This window comes from Lepidochelys olivacea (genome assembly GCF_965140295.1).
Source record: "Lepidochelys olivacea isolate rLepOli2 genome assembly, chromosome: 27".
In the NCBI taxonomy this organism is placed as follows: Eukaryota; Metazoa; Chordata; order Testudines; family Cheloniidae; genus Lepidochelys; species Lepidochelys olivacea.
This window is the reverse complement of record NC_140437.1, coordinates 17,982,650-18,004,879: the sequence shown is the minus strand read 5'-3', so window position 1 is coordinate 18,004,879 and position 22,230 is coordinate 17,982,650. Positions and strand designations below refer to the sequence as shown.

Here is a 22,230-nt window from a genome sequence, read left to right as displayed (position 1 = left end):
GGGGTGGGTAGTTGGGTAGTGTGTGTGGGGAGTCTGGGTGTGGGGAATGCAGAAAGTGGGGATGTGTAGATGGGGTGGGGGTGGGGTGTTTGGGGGTAGGGGGTGTTTGGGGTGTAAAGAGGTGGGTGTGTGGAGTGGGTAGATGGGTTGGGAGTTAACTGATGGGGTAGTTTGGGGTGCAGAGGGCAGGGGTGTTTGGGGTGGAGGGTGGTTGGGGTGGGGGTGCAGAGGGCGAGGCTGTGTGGGATGGGCAGATTGGATGGGGGTGTTTGGAGGTGCAGAGGGTGGGTGGGGGTGAGGTGGGTCAGGGTATGGGGGTGCAGAGGAGGGGGGTGTAGATGGGGAGGGGGGTGCAGAGAAGGGGGGTGTAAATGGGCTGCGGGGTGTCTGGGGGGTGCAGAGAAGGGGGTGTAGATGGGGTGGGGGTGTCTGGGGTGGGGGTGCAGAGAAGTGGGTGTAGATGAGGTGGGGGTGTCTGGGGTGGGGGTGCAGAGAAGGGGGTGTAGATGGGGTGGGGGTGTCTGGGGTGGGGGTGCAGAGAAGGGTGTAGATGGGGTGGGGGGTCTGGGGTGGGGGTGCAGAGGAGGGGGTGTAGATGGGGTGGGGGGGGTCTGGGGTGCAGAGGCCGGCGGCGGGCCAGGCTCGCACCCCTCGTCCCAGGGCGGCCGGGGGTCAGGCTCGGAGCTCAGGGCCGGGCTCGCCTGGGGCCCGCCCCCCGCCCCGCCCCGTCTCCCGGCAGAGCCGCGCGGGGCTGCGGGGCGCTCGGGGCGGCGGAGCCTGGGGAGCGGCCCCGCCGCGGAGCCCCGAGCCGGGGATGGCGGACGGGCCCCGGGGCGGGGGGAGCCCGGGCTCGGGCTCGGGCTCCGGCTCCGGCAGCAGCCGCGAGAACTCGGCGGAGCGGAGCCCGGTGCCCGCCGCGCCCCGCGCCAGCATCATGAAGGTGAGACCGGGACCGCGGCCCCCCCGCACCCCTCCCGGGCCCCCCGCACCACCCGGTGGGGACCCGCATCCCCCCCCCGCATCCCCTCTCCCCCCCCCGCACCCCTCCCGGGCCCCCCGCACCCCTTGGTGGGGACCCGCATCCCTCCTCGCCCCGCCGGGACCCGCATCCCCGCTCCCTCCCGGGCCCCCGCACCCTCCGGTGGGGACCCGCATCCCCGTCCCCCATCTCTCCTCGTCCCCCCCCGCATCCCTCCTCGCCCCGCCGGGACCCGCATCCCCGCTCCCTCTCCCCTCCCCGCCCGCCCCCCGGTTGGGACCCGCATCCCCGCCCCCCTCCCCGGTTGGGACCCGCACCCCCCACCCCCGCATCCCTCCTCGTCCCGCCGGGACCCGCATCCCCTCCCACCCCCCGGACCCTGGACCTACATACCCCCCGTCTGCCTGGGACCTTGGGGCCCCCATCACCCACCTCCCCCTGGCCGGGACACTTCCTTTCCCCGCCCCCCGACGGGACCCTCATCACGCCCCTCCCCCCCACATCTCCCCTGCTCACCTGTCCACTATCTCGCACCCTGCCTGCCCCCCCCATCCTGTATCCCCCCTGCCTGGATGGGACCCCCTGTACCTGGGACCCCCCCCTTCCTCTGGAGACCCCCCTATCCAGAGTACCCCTGCCCCAGCTCCTGTTTCCCTCTGGGATTCCCCCCCCCCATTCCCTGGGGTGAACCCCCCTGAGCTAACTGATCCCCCTCCCCCCACCAGCCTGGGGTGATCCTGCCCCAGCCCCCACCCCCACCCCTTCATAAATGGCTCTACCACTGGGGCTGACTGGGGCGGAAAGTGAGCGGGGAGCTGGTTGGTGGGGAGGGCAGGTGGGGCAAGGGGGCCTGGGAGAGCTGTGGGGGGTAGGGTGGCCTGGTTCGGAGGGGCTGTTGACTTGTTCCCACCCACGAGGGGCTTCCCCTGGTGGGGGGCCGGTACCAGGTTCAGTGGATAGGGGCTGGGGGGTCTTGCAGCCTGGTCTCTAGGTGATGCTGAGCTGTGGGGGGCTTCGCAGTTGCTCATGGAAAGGCTGGGGGCGGGGCCCAGGGGCCCTCCCATCCACGTCTGTCCAAAAGGCGCTGGGCCCCATGGGGTGTCAATGCGGATTGGCTCTGGGTTGACCTCACATGCCTGTGAGCGGGGGAGGGGGCCTTGCACGGTGCATGCCCCTCCCAGCGGTCCCTGCCCTGGGTGTCCCTGGAGGTTTGTCTCGTTTGCCCCGGGGGAGACGGGCAGCGCCAGGGCCCAGGGCAGCCGGGAGCCTGCTTGGGTTGGCAGCGAGGCCTGGCAAGGGCTGACCCCGTTGGGTTCAGGCCCTGGGCTGGCTTGTGAGGCTCTGGGGTCAGAGTTCGGGCAGGTGCACAGCACCATTGCCGGGTTTGGCTGCGGGGTTGTAAGCTCCTTGGGACAGGGCCTGTCTCGGTGACGCCCCCCGGCTTGCCATGCACAGGCCCCCTGGCAGCCCCCCATCGCCTGGCGTCCCGAGGCAGCAGGGCTGGGTTCGGAGGCTCTGTCCAGAGTGAAGTTCCGGGCTGTGCGTGGGGAGGGGACGTTGCTTCTGAGTTCTGGGGGCTTTGCCCCCTTTTCCTTGGGGGGTTGGTGCTTCCTGCCGGAAGGAGGAACTTTTGCGTGGCTCCCTGCCTGACCGCTCGGTCCTCGCTCTTCTCTGGCGGGGAGGTCGAGGGAGGGTCTGACGGTGCCCCCGTCGAGGACGGTCCCGGGGCCGGGGGGTGGAGGAGAGTCACACGTGGATTTCTAAATCTGTCCCCCAGTGGTGTGTGCGTCACCATGGCTGGCCGTGCAATAGGTCGCCTTTGTGCAGAGCCCGCCTCCTCTCTTCTCACGGCCTATTTTGAGACCAAGTTGCCGCTGCGTTATTAATACTGGGCGTGTGGGCTGCCGGCCCCTGCCCACGGCTCCTTGTCGAGCACCGCGTTGCCTTGGCAAAGGGAGCGTTCGCGATCCTCGTAACGTGCGTGCAGGGCAATTACAGCCCCACCGTTCCCCGTTCTCTGCGCAGCCTCATTGTGTTCCCGGGGCCCCTGGGGACGGGGGTGGGAAGGCGGGCACGTGAAATGGCCCGGGAGCCGCTCCCCGAACACTGTGCCCGCAACACGACCGCAGCCAGAACCCTTCACAGCTCTGCCCTCATTTTCCACCCTACCGGGTGCTTGCTGAGCGGATTTCCCTGGGTCTGGGAGATGTAGCAGGGTTCTGCTGGCCCATGGTCCATCTCATGGACTTTAAGGCCAGACGGGACCCCCGTGAGCATCTCGTCTGACCTCCTGCCTGTCGCAGGCCCCAGAACCCTGCCCACCCCTCCTGCAATAGACCCCTCACCTCTGGCTGAATCACTGACGTCCTCAGATCAGAGATTCCACCGTTGACATCAGGGTAAACCTGCCAGGGGCCCGCACCTCTGTTAGCCTGCAGCCAAAGACTTTGGAGAGCAGAAATGCCCACAGAGTATCTTACTGGTGGCCCGAGAGTCTCCCCTGGAGAGGCCCTTGGGCCACAGAGGCAATGGGAGGCATATCGCTATGGGGTGGGGCCCTGTCTGCAGCCAGCGATGGTCTCTGCGGCTGGGCATGCAGAGACTGGCCGTGTCTCATGGGAGCTAGCCACGCTGCAGGAGCTGGCTCAATCTACGTGAGGGTCTTACGGACAAGAGGCAGGAATTGCTGTCTGTGCCCCGAAGGACATGCTGAGGATCATAACTGTCCCCTCTGGCCTTCACGTAGACATCTCTGAATTGAATCCCTTCTCTGAGTCCCACTGAGTGACTGGGCACCCCAGTCCCCTTGCCTTGACGATCTCCTGCAGCTGTGAGTTCCATGGGTTAGTTCCATGCTGGGTTTGTCTCTGCCCTGATCCCAAGTGTGCTCTCCTCTGGATGGCGGGATGGGGTAAGGAGGAGTCCGGTCGCTATGTGACATGGCTCGCCGCTGCTTGCTCTGGAGGAGGGGCTGGCTGTCAGCGTGGGAAGGGCAATTCTGGGAGGGGTGGGCAGCTGGTTGGAAGAAAGGCCGAGCACTCGGACCAGGCCTGTCAGGTTCGCCTTGGGCCAGCGCCCAGCACAGGCCTCGCGGGGCAGCAGTAAACCTCTACAGTGCTCGAGTGCCCCCGGGGCAGGAACCCCCCTAGACCTGACTGCCCCTCCCCAGGGGCTGTGGGGGCGGGTATCTCACAGGCTGGGCATGTGCCAGCCCCTCGCTGCGGGCAGCAGCTGGTGCTGCTGGGGAGCGTGTGTGTCGCTTTGTCTTTTCTTGGCAGGGAACAAGCTCCTCTAGAAAAGCCCCGGCTGAGCCCAGCCGCCTGGAGGGGGGGGCGCTGCCCGCCTGGGCTTCCCGTGGCCGTGGGAGGATGAGGGGCTCCTGGCTGGAGCTTTTGAGTAACATGCCATGGCCCCCGCTGCCCTGGAGCTGGACTCAGCATAGGGTCTTGGCGTCTCTCCAGCATCCAGTGGGCCAGGGCAGCGTGGTGCAGTGGGTAGGGCACTGGACGGCGCTTGGACACCTGGTTTCTGCTCCCAGTTCTGCCCGTGGGTGAGGGCCCCGCCTGTCTGCTTGCCTCGCCTCCTCTGGGACCATATTAGCCGAGCTTCCCGGGGCGGTTCTGGGGCCAGCTGCTGAGGGTTGGCAGACAGGCAGCGGGGCGGGGGTCCGGCCCAGGAGGAGGCAGAGCGTTCGGTTACTGTAGCCGTGGGGGCCCTGCTGCGGTGGCTGTTAGTGTTAGAATGTTACCCCCGAGGCTGGGATCTTGTAAGTGGGATGGCGCCGTGGGATGGCGGGGGGGCACCTCTTGCCGTGAGCCCGGGGCTCAAGTGATGAAGGAGCCTCTTGTCTACCCGTGTATCTCCCCAGCAGCACGGCCTGAGCCCTGTGCTGCTGATCCAGACCTGCCCCGAGCCGTCCATGGCTTAACCTCAGCTGCTTTCAGTTCCTCTGTCTCTCACGGTTACCAGCAGCCGAACCCAACGGGGTGTGAACGGGATGGGGAAGGGAGGTGGGGGAGCCGCCAGATCAGCTGCTTAAGGGAATGTCCCACAAGATTCCTATGCAAGTTACACAGAGCTTGGTGCCAAGTCGGCTCACGGGGCCTCGGAGGCTAAACCAGCGAACCCGGCTGGGGCCCGATGTGCGAGAGGTCCCTGGCCATGGAGCCGTGGCAGGTACGGCATCAGGCACGGAGAAAGCCCGGCATAGTGCCAGGGAGAGTGGGGAGCTGGTGTTTTGGAAGGGGCCTGGCCCGGAGGGGACGTCCCAGGTTGTTCTGGCCCGTGTAAGTGGCTGAGCTTGGTCCCGGGGTGAGTGGTGTCGGCTTCTGGAACTGGAGGCTCTGTCCTTGCCCTCCTGCGAAAGTCTCTGTCTTGTGCGTGGCCTGGCAGGTGTGACTGGACGTGTCACTCGCCCTGTGCTCCTGCGGTGCCTATCGGGGGTGCTGCATTCACTGCCCCCGGCGCACGCGGTAAGAGCCACGCTGGGCGGCCTGTGCCCCAGTGGTGCATGGGGCCACACGCCCCATACTGCTACTGGCTGCCGGGGATTCTCTTTCCTCTGCAGCATCGACAGCTGCAGCGTCCAGACCTGGCCCCTTCTCATCTCAGCTGGAGCCCTGGATTCCTTGAACCGCCTCCCAGAGCTTCCCAGGGGCTGGGCTGTGCATCGCTCACAGCTGCCCTGATGTGGGGCTTCCTCTTCCTCTCCTCGAGCAAGGCTCATGAAACCGCCGGCAGGAGCGGCCGCGCTGGGCCGGAGTCAGGCAGCGTGCGGTTAGCTCCATCCTGTACCGGGAAGCGAGTCTCTGTGCCGTCTGCAAAGCACTTGGAGGTGCTGGGGCGGAGCGGGCCGCTGAATGTGCCGGGGGGGGGGTTTGGCGTGGGGAGGCCGAGTCAGGCCGGCGTTAATCTGGCTACCCTGAAACCCATCACCTCATGTCACGGCGTCCCCGGGCGATGCTCTGGGACTGCTCCCCACGAAGCCAGGCAGGACTCTGGGGAAGTCTCCTCTCTGGGAGCAGCCTGTCTGCAGGACACACAGCTCATCCAGCTTCCACCTTCCTGGGTCTGACCTCGGAGCATTCAGCCTCCTCTGCCCCTCTGTGCGCTTCCCCCAGTGAGTCCGCCCAGGCGGGGTCCTGGGGAAGCCAGAGGGTCCTGCCCCACAACTCCGCAGTCAGACGTGACTCTCAGCCAGACAGTAAAACAGAGGTTTATTAGATGACAGGAACATGGTCTAAAACAGAGCTTGTAGGTGCAGAGAACCGGACCCCTCAGCTGGGTCCATTTTGGGGGGCAGTGAGCCAGACAACCCCGTCTGCCCTTCACCCCATGTCCCAGCCAGCCCCAAACTGAAACTCCCTCCAGCCCCTCCTTCTCTGGGCTTTGACCCTTTCCCGGGCCAGGAGGTCACCTGATTCCTTTGTTCTCCAACCCTTCAGCTCTCACCTTGCAGGGGGAAGGGCCCAGGCCATCAGTGGCCAGGAAACAGGGTGTCGGCCATTCTCTGTGTCCAGACCCCTGCACAGACCTGCCCTCTAGGGCTCTGCAACAATCATACACCCTTATCCCACCACCTAGATACTTAAGAACTGCCTAGGGGAAACTGAGGCACCCCCACACTATTCAGAGGAAACATTAAGAAAGTCCCACTTCGTCACACCCCACCCACAGATTGTGCCCCAGCTAGAGCAGGGGTTCCCTGCTGACTGTACTGGGGGGCACCCAGGCATTGTGGGGGGTGTCGGCCTGACATGACCCCCCTGCAGTCAGGTCTCTGTCCAGTCGCATGGACTGTAGGCCTGGTTCTCTCTGGCAGGAGAGGACAGGCCTGCGGGGTCACATCTGGCATGGAGGCCCCGGCAGCCGTTTGATCAAAGCAGCTCCCCGCCCAGCTGTTCCTTTCCGGGTAGATTTCCTGTTTTCTGTTCTGGGCCAGGGCAGGGCGGTGTGGGGCGAGCGGGGCGGTGCCTCTCGGACTGGGTGGAGGCTGGGCCGTGACCCCATGTGTGCATCCGATCCTGCTGGGAACACAGCCACCACCCCGGGCGGGCGGGTGCGGGAGGGGCACAGAGCTCCCTGCCTTGGAGGGGGCTCGGAGCTTCGCCCCTGTGCTGAGAGCCCCTTCCAGGCTGCTTGAGATGCTGTGACGGGCGGGCTGGTCTCTGCTCTCCATGGGACCCGTTCTCCCCCCGCCCACGCTCTGGGCTCCTCTGGGTGCTCTGCTCAGGAGCAGTGGGTGCAGGGCGGCTGGGAGGGGGTTGGAGCATGGGGCCTGCCCAGGGAGAAGGGGAAGCACCCTCTGATTGCCAGCCGGCCCCCCACAAACTGGAGCCAGGATGAGAGTGGGGAACCCCCCAAATGCTGCCTGGCCCTTCCCTGAGCTGTGGAGGGAGCCAGCCCCCCGCCCCAGCTCGCCACTCGCCCCATGGGAGCAGGGAGGTCTCCCAGGGGTTTGTCTCGGTGTCCCATGGCTGTGCCTGGCTCTGGCCAGGGGGCCGGTGGATGGCACCAGCAGAGATGTCAGCCCGGGCACAGTAACCATAGTGATGCCGCGTTCTGTACCTCCCCGACCTGACTCGTCCCCCCGAGATCACTCCGGGCTGCCGGAGTGGGGGGAGCGGGCCGGTCCCAGGGATATCTCTGCCTGTCAGTCGCCTTTGGAACCTGCTCCTGGCCTGGGTTTCTGCCCACGGCTGGGTGCAAGGTGCCAGTGAGCCCGGTGGGTGTCGGGCGCAGTGTGATCTGTGCCAGCTCCCATCTCCCACACACGTCCCCTGGGCACAGGGAATCCCTGAGCAGGACATGCCGGGAAGCCCTGAACCGATGTCCCACTGGGAGCCCTCCTGGCACCCTGTGGACAGGACCTGTGCTGGCCAGTCTGCCCCCGCCCCACGCGGCCTATTGCCCAGCCTAGTCCAGACTCCCTGCCTTGGGTTGGGGGTGGGGCTGCAGCGCCCGGTCCAACGGGGCCCTGATCCTGGCAGGGGCCGCTAGGTGCCCCCAGAATGGTAGGCAGGCTCCCCTAGTCCTGCACCTCCTGCCCCCGGCTAGGACCTCGCGGTCCAGCTGGTGCTGGCTGGGGCCCTTTGCTGCTGGCCCTGGGTGCTCTGCCCGCTTCATGATGTCTTTAAACACCGTGGCCTCTGCCCCCCAGGCTCTGCAGCATCCCAGGCTGGAGCCTCGGCAAGGGGCAGGGTCTCTGCCAGGCGGGAGGTGCTGTGGGGCCCTGGTGCCCAGCCCCATAAGTAAAGCAGCTCTGGCTGGGCCAACAGCGAGTGTTTGTCTTGGGGAGGGCGCAAGGGCCCGGTGGCGGCTGGTTAGTTCTGGCCCGGTAGGAGCCGGGAGCCGGTGCCTGGCGCCCAAGACGCTGCTCATGCTGTCTCCGTGGCTGAGTCCGGTGCAGCTTGGCAGTGACCAAGAGCCGTGACCCCTCCTCTGGCTGGTTGGGGGCCCCTCTTGTGTTCAGCTTGTTTCCCAGTGGGGCCGGCTCCCTCGTTAGCAGAGTCCTCTTCCCCACCTGCAGCCCCACAGGACCCAGCTCTGGCTCCTGGCGTGACGGGCCCCATCTCGCGGGCGGACGCCGGGCGGAGCGGAGGCTGCTGTCCCTGGCGCCGGGCTGGCTCTCCAGAGCAATCTGTCAGCGAGGGGGGAACGGAAACCAGGGGATGCAAACGGATTCTGAAGCTGCTAATGGCAGGTGTGGGGGGTGCCCGAGCAGCGGCCCCGGGGCCCGTCGGCGTCACCACCAGCCGGTTACCGAGAGCAGAGGAGGGCGCCAGCCCCCAGCTGGGGTGGCCCCGGGCTTCACCTCCTGTTTTCACGTCCCGCCTTACCCTGGTTGTGTGCTGCTGGGCTCTGGTTTGGAGTATTCCTGGGGTCTGTGCAGCCCCCGTTGGGCCCCCTGTGGGCTGGGTCGGGCCTGCGGGGGCCATGCCGCCAGCTGGGGATGCCTGGCCCCTGCTCTGCATCGGTAAAGGGACGATGCAGCCTAATGAAATCAACGAGGCGTCTGTGCAGCTGGCGCTTGGGTCAGGTCTGCGTCGCGCTGCCCCGGGCTGCAAGCGTTGGCACAGGGAGGGGGCTGCCAGAGCTGGGGGGGGGGGTTGTGTTCTGCGGTGTCTGTCCCTTTAACAGAAAATGTCCGCCGGTGCCCCTCACTCCCGACCTGCAGCCCCTCTGACAACCCAGCCCCGGGCTCCCCCCAACCCCGCTCTGCCGGTGCCCCTCACTCCCGACCTGCAGCCCCTCTGACAACCCAGCCCCGGGCTCCCCCCAACCCCGCTCTGCCGGTGCCCCTCACTCCCGACCTGCAGCCCCTCTGACAACCCAGCCCCAGGCTCCCCCCAACCCCGCTCTGTCGGTGCCCCTCACTCCCGACCTGCAGCCCCTCTGACAACCCAGCCCCGGGCTCCCCCCAACCCCGCTCTGCCGGTGCCCCTCACTCCCGACCTGCAGCCCCTCTGACAACCCAGCCCCGGGCTCCCCCCAACCCCGCTCTGCCGGTGCCCCTCACTCCCGACCTGCAGCCCCTCTGACAACCAAGCCCCTGCCTCCCCGCAACCCCGCTCTGCCGGTGCCCCTCACTCCCGACCTGCAGCCCCTCTGACAACCCAGCCCCGGGCTCCCCCCAACCCCGCTCTGCCGGTGCCCCTCACTCCCGACCTGCAGCCCCTCTGACAACCGAGCCCCGGGCTCCCCCAAACCCCGCTCTGCCGGTGCCCCTCACTCCCGACCTGCAGCCCCTCTGACAACCCAGCCCCGGGCTCCCCCCAACCCCGCTCTGCCGGTGCCCCTCACTCCCGACCTGCAGCCCCTCTGACAACCCAGCCCCGGGCTCCCCCCAACCCCGCTCTGCCGGTGCCCCTCACTCCCGACCTGCAGCCCCTCTGACAACCCAGCCCCGGGCTCCCCCCAACCCCGCTCTGCCGGTGCCCCTCACTCCCGACCTGCAGCCCCTCTGACAACCCAGCCCCGGGCTCCCCCCAACCCCGCTCTGCCGGTGCCCCTCACTCCCGACCTGCAGCCCCTCTGACAACCCAGCCCCGGGCTCCCCCCAACCCCGCTCTGCCGGTGCCCCTCACTCCCGACCTGCAGCCCCTCTGACATCCCAGCCCTGTACAGCGGCTCCGTAATCAGAACAGCCCCAGTTTCTGCTGGCTCCCGGGACGACCAAAGGCGGGTTGGGTGCTGGTGCCCTCCCAGCTGGTGCTTTACTCCTCCCCTGGGAGGGGAGTCCCGGGGCTCTGCAGGCACCTCGGGCTGGTACTCCCTGCTTGGCAGATGCCCCACCCCTCCCCCCAGAACTCGGCCCCCCAACCTAGAGATTTCGTCCTTCCCAGGGAGTTTCTCTCCCTGCGAGAGCAGCACGTGAGGCTTCCAGCCCAGAGTGCAAGGGCCAATACACAGTATAGAGACTGCCCATGTGGCCACACTGTTTCGGGAAGGGAGGGGCCGATGCACTGACCTGGGCCAGGGAAGGGGGCAGCGTGTCTGGGAGGCACCAGCCGCAGGGACAGGGCAGCTGCCTGCTTCGCCTGAGGCTTTGGTCTCTGCCACTCTGGGTTGCCCCAGGCCTGGATCCCGAGAGCAGCCCCCTGGGGTGTGGGTCAAGCAGGGCCCTCTGAGGGCAGCTGGTGTGTGTTCCCTGTGGGCCTTGGCCTGGGGGTCACAGGGCAGCCCCGTTAGGGCAGCGACTCCCTGGGGTCGCTCCTGCTCCGACACAGCCCTGCCCGGGGCTGGGGGCCAGGTCCCGGTGCTGGGCCCTGCTGCCGGGCCAGGCTGAGTGGCAGCCTTCGGCGGGGCCTTGGGGTGGAAGGTGGCCTGGCCTGGGCCAGCCCTGCTGTGCAATGAGCCCAAAGGCCCAGCCTCCCTCCCCGTCCCCCAGGGCTGGCTTTGGGGGTACTGAAAAAAGAAAAGGAGGACTTGTGGCACCTTAGAGACTAACCAATTTATTTGAGCATGAGCTTTCGTGAGCTACAGCTCACTTCATCGGATGCATGCCGTGGAAACTGCAGCAGACTTTATTTATATACAGAGAATATGAAAAAATACCTCCTCCCACCCCACTGTCCTGCTGGTAATAGCTTATCTAAAGTGATCATCAGGTTGGGCCATTTCCAGCACAAATCCAGGTTTTCTCACCCTCCACCCCCCCCCCACAAATTCACTCTCCTGCTGGTGATAGCCCATCCAAAGTGACAACTCTTTACACAATGTGCATGATAATAAAGTTGGGCCATTTCCTGCACAAATCCAGGTTCTCTCACCCCCCTCCCAAAAACCACACACACAAACTCACTATCCTGCTGGTAATAGCTCATCCAAAGTGATCATTCTCCCTACAATGTGCATAATTAAGGTGGGCCATTTGGGGATACTGTGATGAATGGGCCCCGTGGGGGGGGGCAGGGGCCTCTCTGGGTAGCAAGCTGGGGGTGTCTGCAGTTTTCTTTTCCCTTTGCGGGTGCTGGTCGGGTGCGGGGTAGCTGGGGTCTGGCATGGTGCTGCAGGGCGGGGGGCAGGACTGAATCGTAGCACCAGGGTCGTTAGCGCTGACGGGCTAAGGGGGCTGCGGGCACATCCATCCCTGGGGGAAGACGGGGGCAGGTTCATGGTGGGGGCAGGGGCCCATGTCAGAGCTGGGGCCGAGCTGCTCTAACCCCAGGTCTGGTGGGGCAGCTGCGCTGGGCTGGGCCTCCCTGTGCAGGGAGGAAGCCCAAGTGGCCAGGCCGCCAGGGGAGGGCGAGCGGCCTCCGGCCTTGAGAGGAAGGAAGGAAGGAAGGAAAACGGAGCTAAAACAAGCTGGCTTGGCCAGGCAGGAACCTCTCCCCACTGGGCCATGTGTGGGAGGCTGGTAGAGCTGGGGGCTCCCCTGAGGTGGGGGCTGCTCAGTGCCCAGCGCAGGGACCCCTGACCCTGGTGGGCTGCAGCTGTTCGAGTGGCTGAAGCGACCCCCTGTCCCCCCAGGGCTGAGGGGACCCTCCACTGTCAGGGCATCATCCTGGCTGAGTGAGCCACGAGCCACTGGCTCCGGGTCTCTCAGCCGCAAGAGTGGGGTGGGCGGTGCACACATGGGGGTCCCTTAGCTGATGGTGACAGTGACACCTGGGTACCTGGCAAGTGTGACAAAGTGGGACTGTTCTTAATGTTTCCTCTGAATATTGTGGGGTGCCTCAGTTTCCCCTAGGCAGTTCTTAAGTCTCTAGGTGGTGGGGTAAGGGCGTATGATTGTTGCAGAGCCCTAGAGGGCAGGTGTGTGCAGGGGTCTGGACACAGAGAATGGCCAACACCCAGTTTCCTGGCCACTGATGGCCTGGGCCCTTCCCCCCTGCAAGGTGAGAGCTGAAGGGTTGGAGAACAAAGGAATCAGGTGACCTCCTGGCCTGGGAAAGGGACAAAGCCCAGAGGAGGTGGGGCTGGATAGAGTTTCAGTTTGGGGCTGGCTGGGACATGGAGTGAAGGGCAGACGTGGTTGTCTGGCTCACTGCCCCCCAAAATGGACCCAGCTGCGGGGTCCTGTTCTCTGCACCTACAAGCTCTGGTTTAGACCATGTTCCTGTCATCTAATAAACCTTCTGTTTTACTGGCTGGCTGAGAGTCCCGTCTGACTGCGGAGTTGGGGGGCAGGACCCTCTGGCTTCCCCAGGATCCCCGCCTGGGCGGACTCGCTGTGGGAAGCGCACGGAGGGGCAGAGGAGGCTGAATGCTCCAAGGTGGGACCCAGGAAGGTGGAGCCGGGTGAGCTGGGTGTCCTGCAGACAGGCTGCTCCCAGAGAGGAGACTTCCCCAGAGTCCTGCCTGGCTTCATGGGGAGCAGTTCCAGAGCATCGCCCAGGGACTCCGTGACAGCAGGGTTGGGGGGAAGTTCAGAGGGGCCCAAGCAGGAATCTCGGATTCCGGGGATCAGTTCGCACCAGCTGCTCTTGATTGGAAGATCCTCTGGATTAAAAGGGCAGCGAGTCCTGCTGGGGGGGGCGGTGGGGGGCTCAGCCGCGGAGCCATGTGGGGGAGACACTGGCTCCATGCATTTCTGCTTGACAGAGCGAGGATGGGGCAGGGGGATCAGTGAGGACCAGGGCTGGCCTAGCAGGGGCTGCGGGTCGGGAGTGAGGGGCACCAATGATTCTTGTCAGCTCCTTTGTGTCTTTACATTGTCCCGTTGCTGTGCAGGGTCCAGCCCTTGAGCTGGGAGCTGCCCTTGGGGCTGGTCCATCCCGCGCGCCCCCCCCCCCGCCCTGCCCCACGCAGCCTCGTGGGACCAGCCCCTGCGGATTGAGCCTGTCCGTGGAATTGGCTGCCGTGTCCTTGGGCTCCCGTCCGCCCCCCCACGCCTCCAATCATCGTTTATGGGAAGCAGGCCCTGAGCCTGGGCCTTGATGGGCCTCACAAAGCCCCCGCCAGCAGGATTCCCCCCCCAGGACTGGTGGGCTGAGGGGTCTGGTTTGCTGAGAACCAGCTGCTCCCCCGCCCTCCTTATCTCCTAGGAGCAGCCCGTGGAGACTTCCCTTTGAAGAAACCCCAGGCAGGATCTGCTTATCCCAGCCCCAGGCCTCGTCCAGCTGCTCTCTGCCCCCCTGGGGCCTGCCCAGCCACCAGCGTCCCAGGGGCTCCCTCGAACCCCCGCCCCCCAGAGATGAGCCAGGATCTGCCGCGCCGCAGAGCCACTCAGAAAACACCCCTCGGTTTGGCTGGAAAACTCAAAACCCGGGTGTTTATCCCTTGAAATCCCCCCCACCCCACTTGCTGCAGCAGCTTTCTGCCTGCCTGGGGGCATGGGTGTGTCCGGGGGCCCAGCAGCCCCCTCTCCATGGATCCAGCCAGTGCCAGCATCCCAGCAGGGCTTCCCGCTCCCGCCAGGAGCCACCCCAATGCCACCGCCTTGGCACGGGCCGAGGGGCGCCCAACCACGTCCCTCTCATTCCTCCCCTGCAGCAGGGGCAGGAAGCATTTGTGCCCTGCCCTTGGTCCCAGGGATGGGGCAGGCTGGGGGAGCACCCCGCTTGGTGGAGCCGGGGAGGGGGTGGGGAAGCAGGCTGGGGGAGCACCCCGCTCGCTGGGGGCAGGGGTTGGCATGAGGCTGGCTGCCCCACGGATGCTGGGGGCTCCCCAGCTGGTCCTGGAGCTTTTCAGGGCCACAGGGCTATTTTGTCTGTCCAAGGCCTGAGCCGGGGAATCACCTTGAGACAGAGTTGTGTGGGGGAGGGGAGCTGGAGCCGAGATCCCCCCCTCCCCCCCAGCTGCTCAGCGTGGGTGGCTGATCGTCTATGGGATGGTTGGTTCCTTCAACTCCAGTTCCCGCTCGCTGGAATCTGGGTCCTGGTGCCCATTTGGGCATTCATTCTGGGCTGCGGGTTGGGAGTGAGGGGCAAGAGCAGAGCTGGGGGGGCAGGACTGGGGAGCCCTGGGGTGGGATAGCAGGGGCTGCAGCTCAAAGGAGAAGCAAATCCAGCCAGGTGGGGGTCCCGGGGTGCAGGGTCCATGTGCAGTGGCATCAGGAGCACACGCTGCCCACGGGGAACCGGGAAGGGCCCTCGGGAAGGCACCTCCTGCCCCTGGGTCCCAGAAGGAAGAGCTCAGCAGCCGGCTGGCAGCGGAGGAAGGGGGTGGGGGTCCCTGTGTGGCGGCCACGGGAGGATGTGCCCTATATTTAGCTCGAAGGGGCCATGCTGGCTCTGGCCTTATCAGGCCCCTGCCCCTTGCCAGGGCGGAAGGAGGGACAGAGGCTTTGAGGCGGCTGCGGTCGAGCCCCCATCTGGCGGCTGGCTGGGGGGTCACTGCCGGGGCCCTGCAGTGCGGGGGGGTCGGGCCTATCTGGCCACCCCACAGGAGATGGACCCGCTGCGCCGAACAGAGCTTTCCCTTCAGAGCAAAACCAACCGTGGCAGTAACGCAGGCAAGAAACAGCCCCCCATGAACAGTCCCCTGTGCGGCCAGGCGGGCTCCCTGAGGGGTGTCGAGGGTCCTGAGCTTGCCCCCAGCCAGTTAGGTGCAGGGAGAAGGGACGTGCCCAGGGTCACCCAGCAGAGCTGTGCCAGAGGTGGGCCTTCCCCCCAGGCCTCCCAGGTCCCCGGCTTGAGCCGGAACGGCGCCGTCCTTCCTCCCATCTGTGCTCCGCTTCGAAGGAGCCTGCCAACTGCTGGCCGCAGGGGCAGGAGCCCCATGCCAGGCTCTGCTTTCAGCCTGGGTCCTGGGAGCAGAGGGCGCTCGCCCCAGTCCCTGTGTGGGGGTCGCCCTTTGCCCCTCCGGTCTGCCTCTGTGCAGCCCGACCCGCGGCCCGACCTGTCGGTCTCTGTGCCGGGCCTGACCGCTGTGTTCTCCCTCGGCAGGATGGCTCTCGCCAGAGGCCAGTTCAGAAGAAGAAGACTGTGTCCTTCAGCACAATGCCCCACGACCGGAAGATCAACAGCACGGCGGCTTGCATCTCCTTCATGCTGGAGGGCTGCGAGATGAAGAAGGTTCGCTCCAACTCCCGCATGTACAGCCGCTTCTTCCTGCTGGCCCCTGACATGCGCGACCTGCGGTGGGAGCCCTCCAAGAAGGACTCGGAGAAGGCCAAGATCGAGATCGAGTCGGTCAAGGAGGTGCGGGTGGGGAAGAAGACGCCCGTGCTGCGGAGCAACGGCCTCTCCGACCAGTTCCCGGACGAGTGCGCCTTCTCCATCATCCACGGCGACAACTACGAGTCCCTGGACCTGGTGGCCAGCTCGCCCGACGTGGTGAATGCCTGGGTGATGGGGCTGAGGTACCTGGTGTCCTACGGGAAGCACACACCGGAGGCGCCCGAGGCCGGCCACCCCAGCCTCCGGACCTCCTGGATCTCCTCAGTCTTTGAGGTGGCGGACCTGGAGAAAGTGGGCCAGATCCCCGTGGCCCGGGCCGTGCAGCTCATCAAGGCGCTCAACCCGGGCATGAAGGCCTCCACCATCGAGCTGAAGTTCAAGGAGCTGCAGAAGGCCGGCGAGCGGCCAGGGAGCGACGTGGCCTGCGACCTGTTCGTGGAGGCCTATTGCGACCTCTGCACCAGGCCCGAGATCTTCTTCCTCCTGGTCCAGTTCTCCAGCGACAAGGAGTCGTTGGGGCTGAAGGACCTGCTGACGTTCTTGGAGGTGGAGCAGGGCATGGAGGGGGTGACCGAGGAGACGTGCCTGGAGATCATTGGCAAATACGAGCCCTCCAGCGAGGGCCGGGAGAAGGGCCACCTGGCCATCGACGGCTTCACCCGCTACTTGCTCTCCCCGGACTGCTCCATCTTCGACCCGCAGCACCTCCGGGTGTGCCAGGACATGACGCAGCCCCTGTCCCACTATTACATCAGCTCGGCCCACGGCGCCTGCCTGCGGGAGGACAGCTCCTGGGGCAGCACCGGCCTCGGCGGCTACGTTGCGGCCCTGCGCATGGGTTGCCGCAGCCTGGAGCTGGCGGTGTGGGACGGCCCGGAGGGCGAGCCCCTGGTCTCCGGGGGCCGCTCGGCCGCCTCCCGCGTGGCCTGTCGCAGCGTGGTGGGCGTGATCGACCGGTACGCCTTCGAGGCCTCCGAATACCCCCTCGTCCTGTGCCTGGCTGTGCGCTGCTCGCCCGCCCAGCAGAGGCTGATGGCCCAGTGCCTGAGGAAGACCCTGGGCGCCAAGCTGTACCTGGACCCCCCCGACCCCGAGGAGGCCTACCTGCCCTCCCCGGAGACCCTCAAGGGCAGAGTCCTCATCAAGGGCAGGAAGCTGCAGCCCAGCTGCCACGAGAGCGAGGGGGAGGTGACGGACGAGGAGGAGGGCCCGGAGACGGGGCAGTGCCCGGGCGAGGCCGACGGGCAGCCGCCCGCGGGGGGCGGGCGGCGCAGGCTACGGCTGAGCAGGGAGCTGTCGGAGCTCGTGAGCCTGTGCCAGGAGGTGCCCTTCCAGGACTTCGAGGCCTCGCGGCGCGGGCAGCGCTACTGGGAGCTCTGCTCCTTCAGCGAGGTGGAGGCCGGGCGCTTCGCCAGCGAGTGCCCCGCCGAGCTGGTGAGCTACAACAAGCGGTTCCTGTCGCGGGTCTACCCCAGCCCCCTGCGCATCGACGCCAGCAACGCGAACCCGCAGGACTTCTGGAAGTGCGGCTGCCAGATGGTGGCCATGAACTTCCAGACGCCGGGGCTCATGATGGACCTGAACGCGGGCTGGTTCCGCCAGAACGGGGCCTGTGGGTACGTGCTGCGCCCTGCCGTCATGCGGGAGGAGGTCTCCTACTTCAGCGCCAACGCCAAGGACTCGCTGCCCGGCGTGCCCGCCCAGCTGCTGCACCTCCGGGTGATCAGCGGGCAGAACCTGCCCAAGCCCCGGGGCTCGGGTGCCAAGGGCGACGTGGTGGAGCCCTACGTCTGCGCCGAGATCCACGGCATCCCGGCCGACTGCGCCGAGCGGCGCACCAAGACGGCGCTGCAGAGCGGGGACAACCCGGTCTTCGAGGAGAGCCTGGAGTTCCAGGTGAACCTGCCCGAGCTGGCCCTGCTGCGCCTGGTGGTGCTGGATGACGACTACATCGGGGACGAGTTCATCGCCCAGTACACCATCCCCTTCGAGTGCCTGCAGAGCGGCTACCGCCACGTGCCCCTGCGGTCCCTGGCCGGAGAGCTGCTGCCCCACGCCTCCCTCTTCCTGCACGTGGCCATCGCCGACCGGCCCGGCGGGGGCAAGGGGCGGGGGCGCTCCGGGCGCAGGGGCCGGCGGCTGCGGGAGTACGCCTCCGCCAAGGCCACGGGCATCAAGCCCATCGACGAGGTGTTCCGCGCGGCTGGCCAGCCGCTGCGCGAGGCCACCGACCTGCGGGAGAACATGCAGGTACGCGCCGGGCCAGCAGCGCGGGGGCTGGGGGCAGGACGCCTGGGTTCTCTCCCCCTCGGGGAGGGGAGTGGGGTCTAGTGGGTTAGAGTGTCTGGGGGGGGGGGGGTCAGGACGCCTGGGTTCTCTCCCCCTCGGGGAGGGGAGTGGGGTCTAGTGGGTTAGAGTGTCTGGGGGAGAGGTGGGGGTCAGGACGCCTGGGTTCTCTCCCCCTCGGGGAGGGGAGTGGGGTCGAGTGGGTTAGAGCGTCTGGGGGGGGTGGGGGTCAGGACGCCTGGGTTCTCTCCCCCTCGGGGAGGGGAGTGGGGTCTAGTGGGTTAGAGTGTCTGGGGGAGGGGTGGGGGTCAGGACGCCTGGGTTCTATTTGGGAGGCCCCCAGTATAAGGCCTGTGTTTGTGCCCCAGGCCAGGCTGTGCAGGGCTCCTAGCTGGGGCTGCGGCCCTGCCCTCCCCACGCAGCGCGCCGTGGGGTGTCCGGCTCACTGTTTCTCCATCTCCAGAACGCCCTGGTCTCCTTCAAGGAGCTGTGCGGCCTGACGCCGGCGGCCACCATGAAGCAGTGCATCCTGACCGTGGCCACATGGCTGCTGCGCAGCGAGAGCACCCCCAGCGTGACGCTGAACCTGGGCGAGCAGTACCCCCCCATGGAGGCCCAGGGGCCCGTCCCAGAGCTGCTCCGCAGAGTGCTCACCGCCTACGAGACCGTAAGCTCCCGCCCGGCAGCCAGTCCCCTCCCCGCCCGAGCCGGCTCCCTGCTCGGGCCGGCCCGGCCTGGCTGCGGCCCGCTCGCCAGGCCAGGTTGACCGGGAAGTGCCAGCCCCCCGCCCCAGGATGGGAGAGCGAGGTCCCAGCATGGCCTGGTCCTGCCACCTGCCCTGCTGGCAGCCGGCCAGACGCGAGTCGCTCCCGGGCCCCCTCGGGGTCCATTCGCCAGCGCAGCCCCCTGCCCCTCGTCCTCACGGGGTCGGACGCCGTCCCAGCGGGCGGCAGGAGTCCCGTTCATAGCAGCAGCCGGAGCCGCTTCCTTCCTTTGCGCTCCCAGGAGCCCGGGGCGCCTGGCCCAGGCATTGCTGGGAGCGGGGAGGCTGGGGCTGGGGGGAGCCTGCGGGGGCCGGTGCGGGAAGGGGTCACCCGGGTGCTGGGCCGTCCCCCATCCTGCCCCCTCACTGCCCCCGTCTCTGCTCCCACAGACGATCCAGACCAGCCGGACGCTGATCGAGTCGGCCGACGCTGTGCACAGGAAGCTGATGCAAGCCCAGCAGGCGGGTACGTGCCACGGGGGGGCAGGTGCCACGTGCTGCCTCGGGAGGCTGGAGGCTGCTGGGCCCGGCTGCAGAGCGGGGTGGTTTGGGGGCCCCGACTCCGCTCCCCCCAGGGTGCTGGGGGGCTACGGGCACCTGGGGCCACGGGGGGTGGGGGTGGCCTTTGTGCTGGTCACCAGTGACACCTGCTGGCATGACGAGGCCCGGCGCTAATGGGGCCTCAGCACCCTCGTGGCTGGAGGTTCCCTGGCCCGCCCCGTCCCCCTGCCCCCCCCCGGGGCTGGATGGGAGCCGGCACCCCTGGAGGGGAAAGACCCCGGGCCCCAGCCGGCCCGGCCTGGCCGATGGAGCTGGTGGCTCCTGCTGGGGCGGTGACCGTGGCGCTGGCCGTGGGGGAATCTGCCGGGCTCTGCACAGCCCCCGAGCCCCGGCCAGCCGGGCCCTGTCTCCTGTTTCCCAGGACAGCGAGCAGAGGAGCTGTGGCTGCAGCTGTGGGCAGGGAACGGGGCTGGGGCGGGTCGGGGGCAGGTGCATTTGGCTCGACCCAGGGGTGTGCGTATAGGACACGGCTCTGTCCCCTCTCCTGGCTGCTCCCAGCTGAGACACCTGATCCGTGGATAGCTCCCTGCCGCCACGGGGGGGCCAGGGCAGGAGATGGAGCCCGCCCTGCACCAGGAGCAGGGCCCCAGCCCCCAGCACTGAGAGGGGGCAGAGGGCCGCCGAGGGGCGGGCGCTGGGCGGAGCGGAGCGATACGGGGGAGGCTGATGAGGAATCAGAGAGGAGTCGTTAACTGCCAAACCCCGGAATATAATTAGCACCAGAAATAACAGACTGGGGCTGTCGGCGTAAGTGGCAACAGGGTGTTATGGCATAAAAGACACGGGGCTGAATGCACACAGGCATGTGCTGCTGTCAGGCTGTGCCGGTGTACCTCCCTCCGGCCCCCCACGCCTGCCAGCCCAACCCTGGGCTCCCCCAGCTCTGCCGGTGCCCCTCACTCCCGACCCGCAGCCCTGGGCTCCCCCGCAGCTCTGCCGGTGCCCCTCACTCCCGACCCGCAGCCCTGGGCTCCCCGCAGCTCTGCCGGTGCCCCTCACTCCCGACCCGCAGCCCTGGGCTCCCCCGCAGCTCTGCCGGTGCCCCTCACTCCCGACCCGCAGCCCTGGGCTCCCCCGCAGCTCTGCCGGTGCCCCTCAGTCGGGGCAGCGTTGGCTGTGGGTCATTGCACCCAGGAGGGCCGTGGCGGAGACTGTGGCCAGCAGGGCCGGGGGTCAGAGCGCCGCGCCCTGGCTGGCTGGATCCTCGGGGAGCACCAGGAGCGTGGAGCACTATAAATAGCCCGGGATTAACGGGTGCGAGGCAGAGCGCGGGTCCCAGGGGGCCGGCCAGCTGGGCTGGGTCAATCCCTGTCCCCCCCGCGTGAACCTTGACGCACAGTGCGGGGGGCGAGGCCCTGCCCAGATCCCCCCAGGGTTAATACCCCCAGTGGGGGGTGCGGTGTGGAGGGGGATGATGGACGGCAGGTGGGCGAGCCGCAGCGTGTGGGCCCGTAGCCGGCACCGGGGGGGGACACGTGCTCGGGGCGCTGTGCAGGGGGTCCGCTTAACCCCTTACGTGCTGGCTCAGCACAGGGCCCGCGCGGGGGGCAGGTTACTGCGGGGGCTGCACCTCTTCACTTAGGGTAGAGTCACGGGGGGCTGGGGTGTCGGGGTGGGGGCTGTGATGGTGTCGGTGGGGGGTCGCTGTAGGGGATGGGGGCCGCGGTGGCATCGGTGGGAGGTCTCTGAGGGCCATGGTGTCGGGGTTTGGGGGGGGGGTATGGTATCGGTGTGGGGGTCTCTGGGGGGATGGGGTTTGTGCTATTTGTGTGGGGATGGGGGCCACGGTATTGGTGGGGGGGCGTGGTGTCGGTGGGGGGGGTCTGGGGGGAGCTGCCTTTGCTGGTTAGAGCCCGTAGCTCGCTGAGTGGCTTGGCGGGTGGCGAGGAAGAGGGGCCCCCATGCCCCACGGCCCCTGAGTGATCTCCATCTGCTGCCCCAGGGGCGTGGGGGGGCTACATGCCCATGCATGGTGCTGGTGGCCCTGCCCCATGGCCCCGGGAGGCCGACACGGACGTTTCCCATCAGTTCCCATTAGCGTCAGCCGAGATAACGAGCCGGAGCCCTGCGCTAATGAAGGGGGATCAGTGCGGGGGACAGGCAGAGCCCTGCGTGAGCTCCCACAGGGCTGGAAGGACTTTGGGGGGTTACAGGGCTCCCCGGGGGGGGGTTGCTACCCTCAGCTCCTGGGATCCCCTCCCCCACAGGCAGCTTCGTGGCTGTGCGGGTGCCTGGGCGAGACGTGGGGGGGCTGTTCTGCGGGCAACTCCCAGGCTCCTTGCTCAGCAGAGGGTTGGGGGGGGGGCGGCCTTGGCTGCTGCCTCCCCCGCCAGCTCTCGAGGCCGTTCCCTGGTCCCCGGCACGGAGGGCGCCCGGAGGCGGCTGGAAGCTGCTGGCTCGGGCGTGGGAGGCCAGTGAGTCTGCGGGAAAGGCTCCTGCTGGGGGCGCTTGTCCTGGCGGGGCCCCCCAGCAGCACCGCATGGGCAGACCCCACTGGGGCAGTGTCACCATCCACCCGGCGAAGGGCTCAGATCGGGCACGATGCCACCCCCCTGGGGAGACTCCTCCCTACGCAGCTCAGCCCTAGAGCCCACCCGCCTGCTCCCGGGGCACAGGCCCCCCAGCCACAGCCCGGCTGCCCCCAGCCACCATCCCACGGTGCTCCCATGGGAGTCCAAGGCACTCAGAGCCCACGTCTCCCACGTACATCCCCACGTCGGCCCCAGGGCCCTCGCCTGAGACGGAGCCCACGGGAACCTGCTGCTTGCTCCCTGCAGGGGTGGTGACAGCTGCCAGCTGGGCCCTGCCCTGCCGCCGGCTGGGATCACACCTGTCCCAGCCTTCAGACCCGCTGAGCCGGGCGTCGGGCATCCCGCACGTCCCCTGGGCTCTGGGGCTGCTCTGACTTGCACCGTGACTGCACCGGTCCCCCGGGGGCAGCCGAGCGCCTGCCTTATTGGGGATCCCCCTTTGTGACATGGAATTCCCTTGTTTCCAGCTCCGTAGAGCTGCCTGAGTGGGGTGCAGGGTGCAGTCCTGGATCTCTCCTGACCCCAGGCCCCCCGCCAGCAGAGCTC

General features: G+C 67.4%; 1 protein-coding gene across 1 annotated transcript in view; it reads left to right on the top strand.

The window, feature by feature from the left end:
* Positions 1–731: 731 nt before the first annotated feature.
* LOC311513744 (inactive phospholipase C-like protein 2) overlaps positions 732–22,230 on the top strand; it is a 28,513-nt gene continuing 7,014 nt past the window's right edge. The window contains exons 1-4 of the mRNA XM_084615797.1: positions 732–940; positions 15,310–17,793; positions 18,293–18,496; positions 18,983–19,058. Of these exons, the coding sequence (XP_084471923.1) occupies positions 815–940; positions 15,310–17,793; positions 18,293–18,496; positions 18,983–19,058 (2,890 nt within the window). The 5' untranslated portion in view covers positions 732–814. The remainder of the gene's footprint in view (positions 941–15,309; positions 17,794–18,292; positions 18,497–18,982; positions 19,059–22,230) is intronic.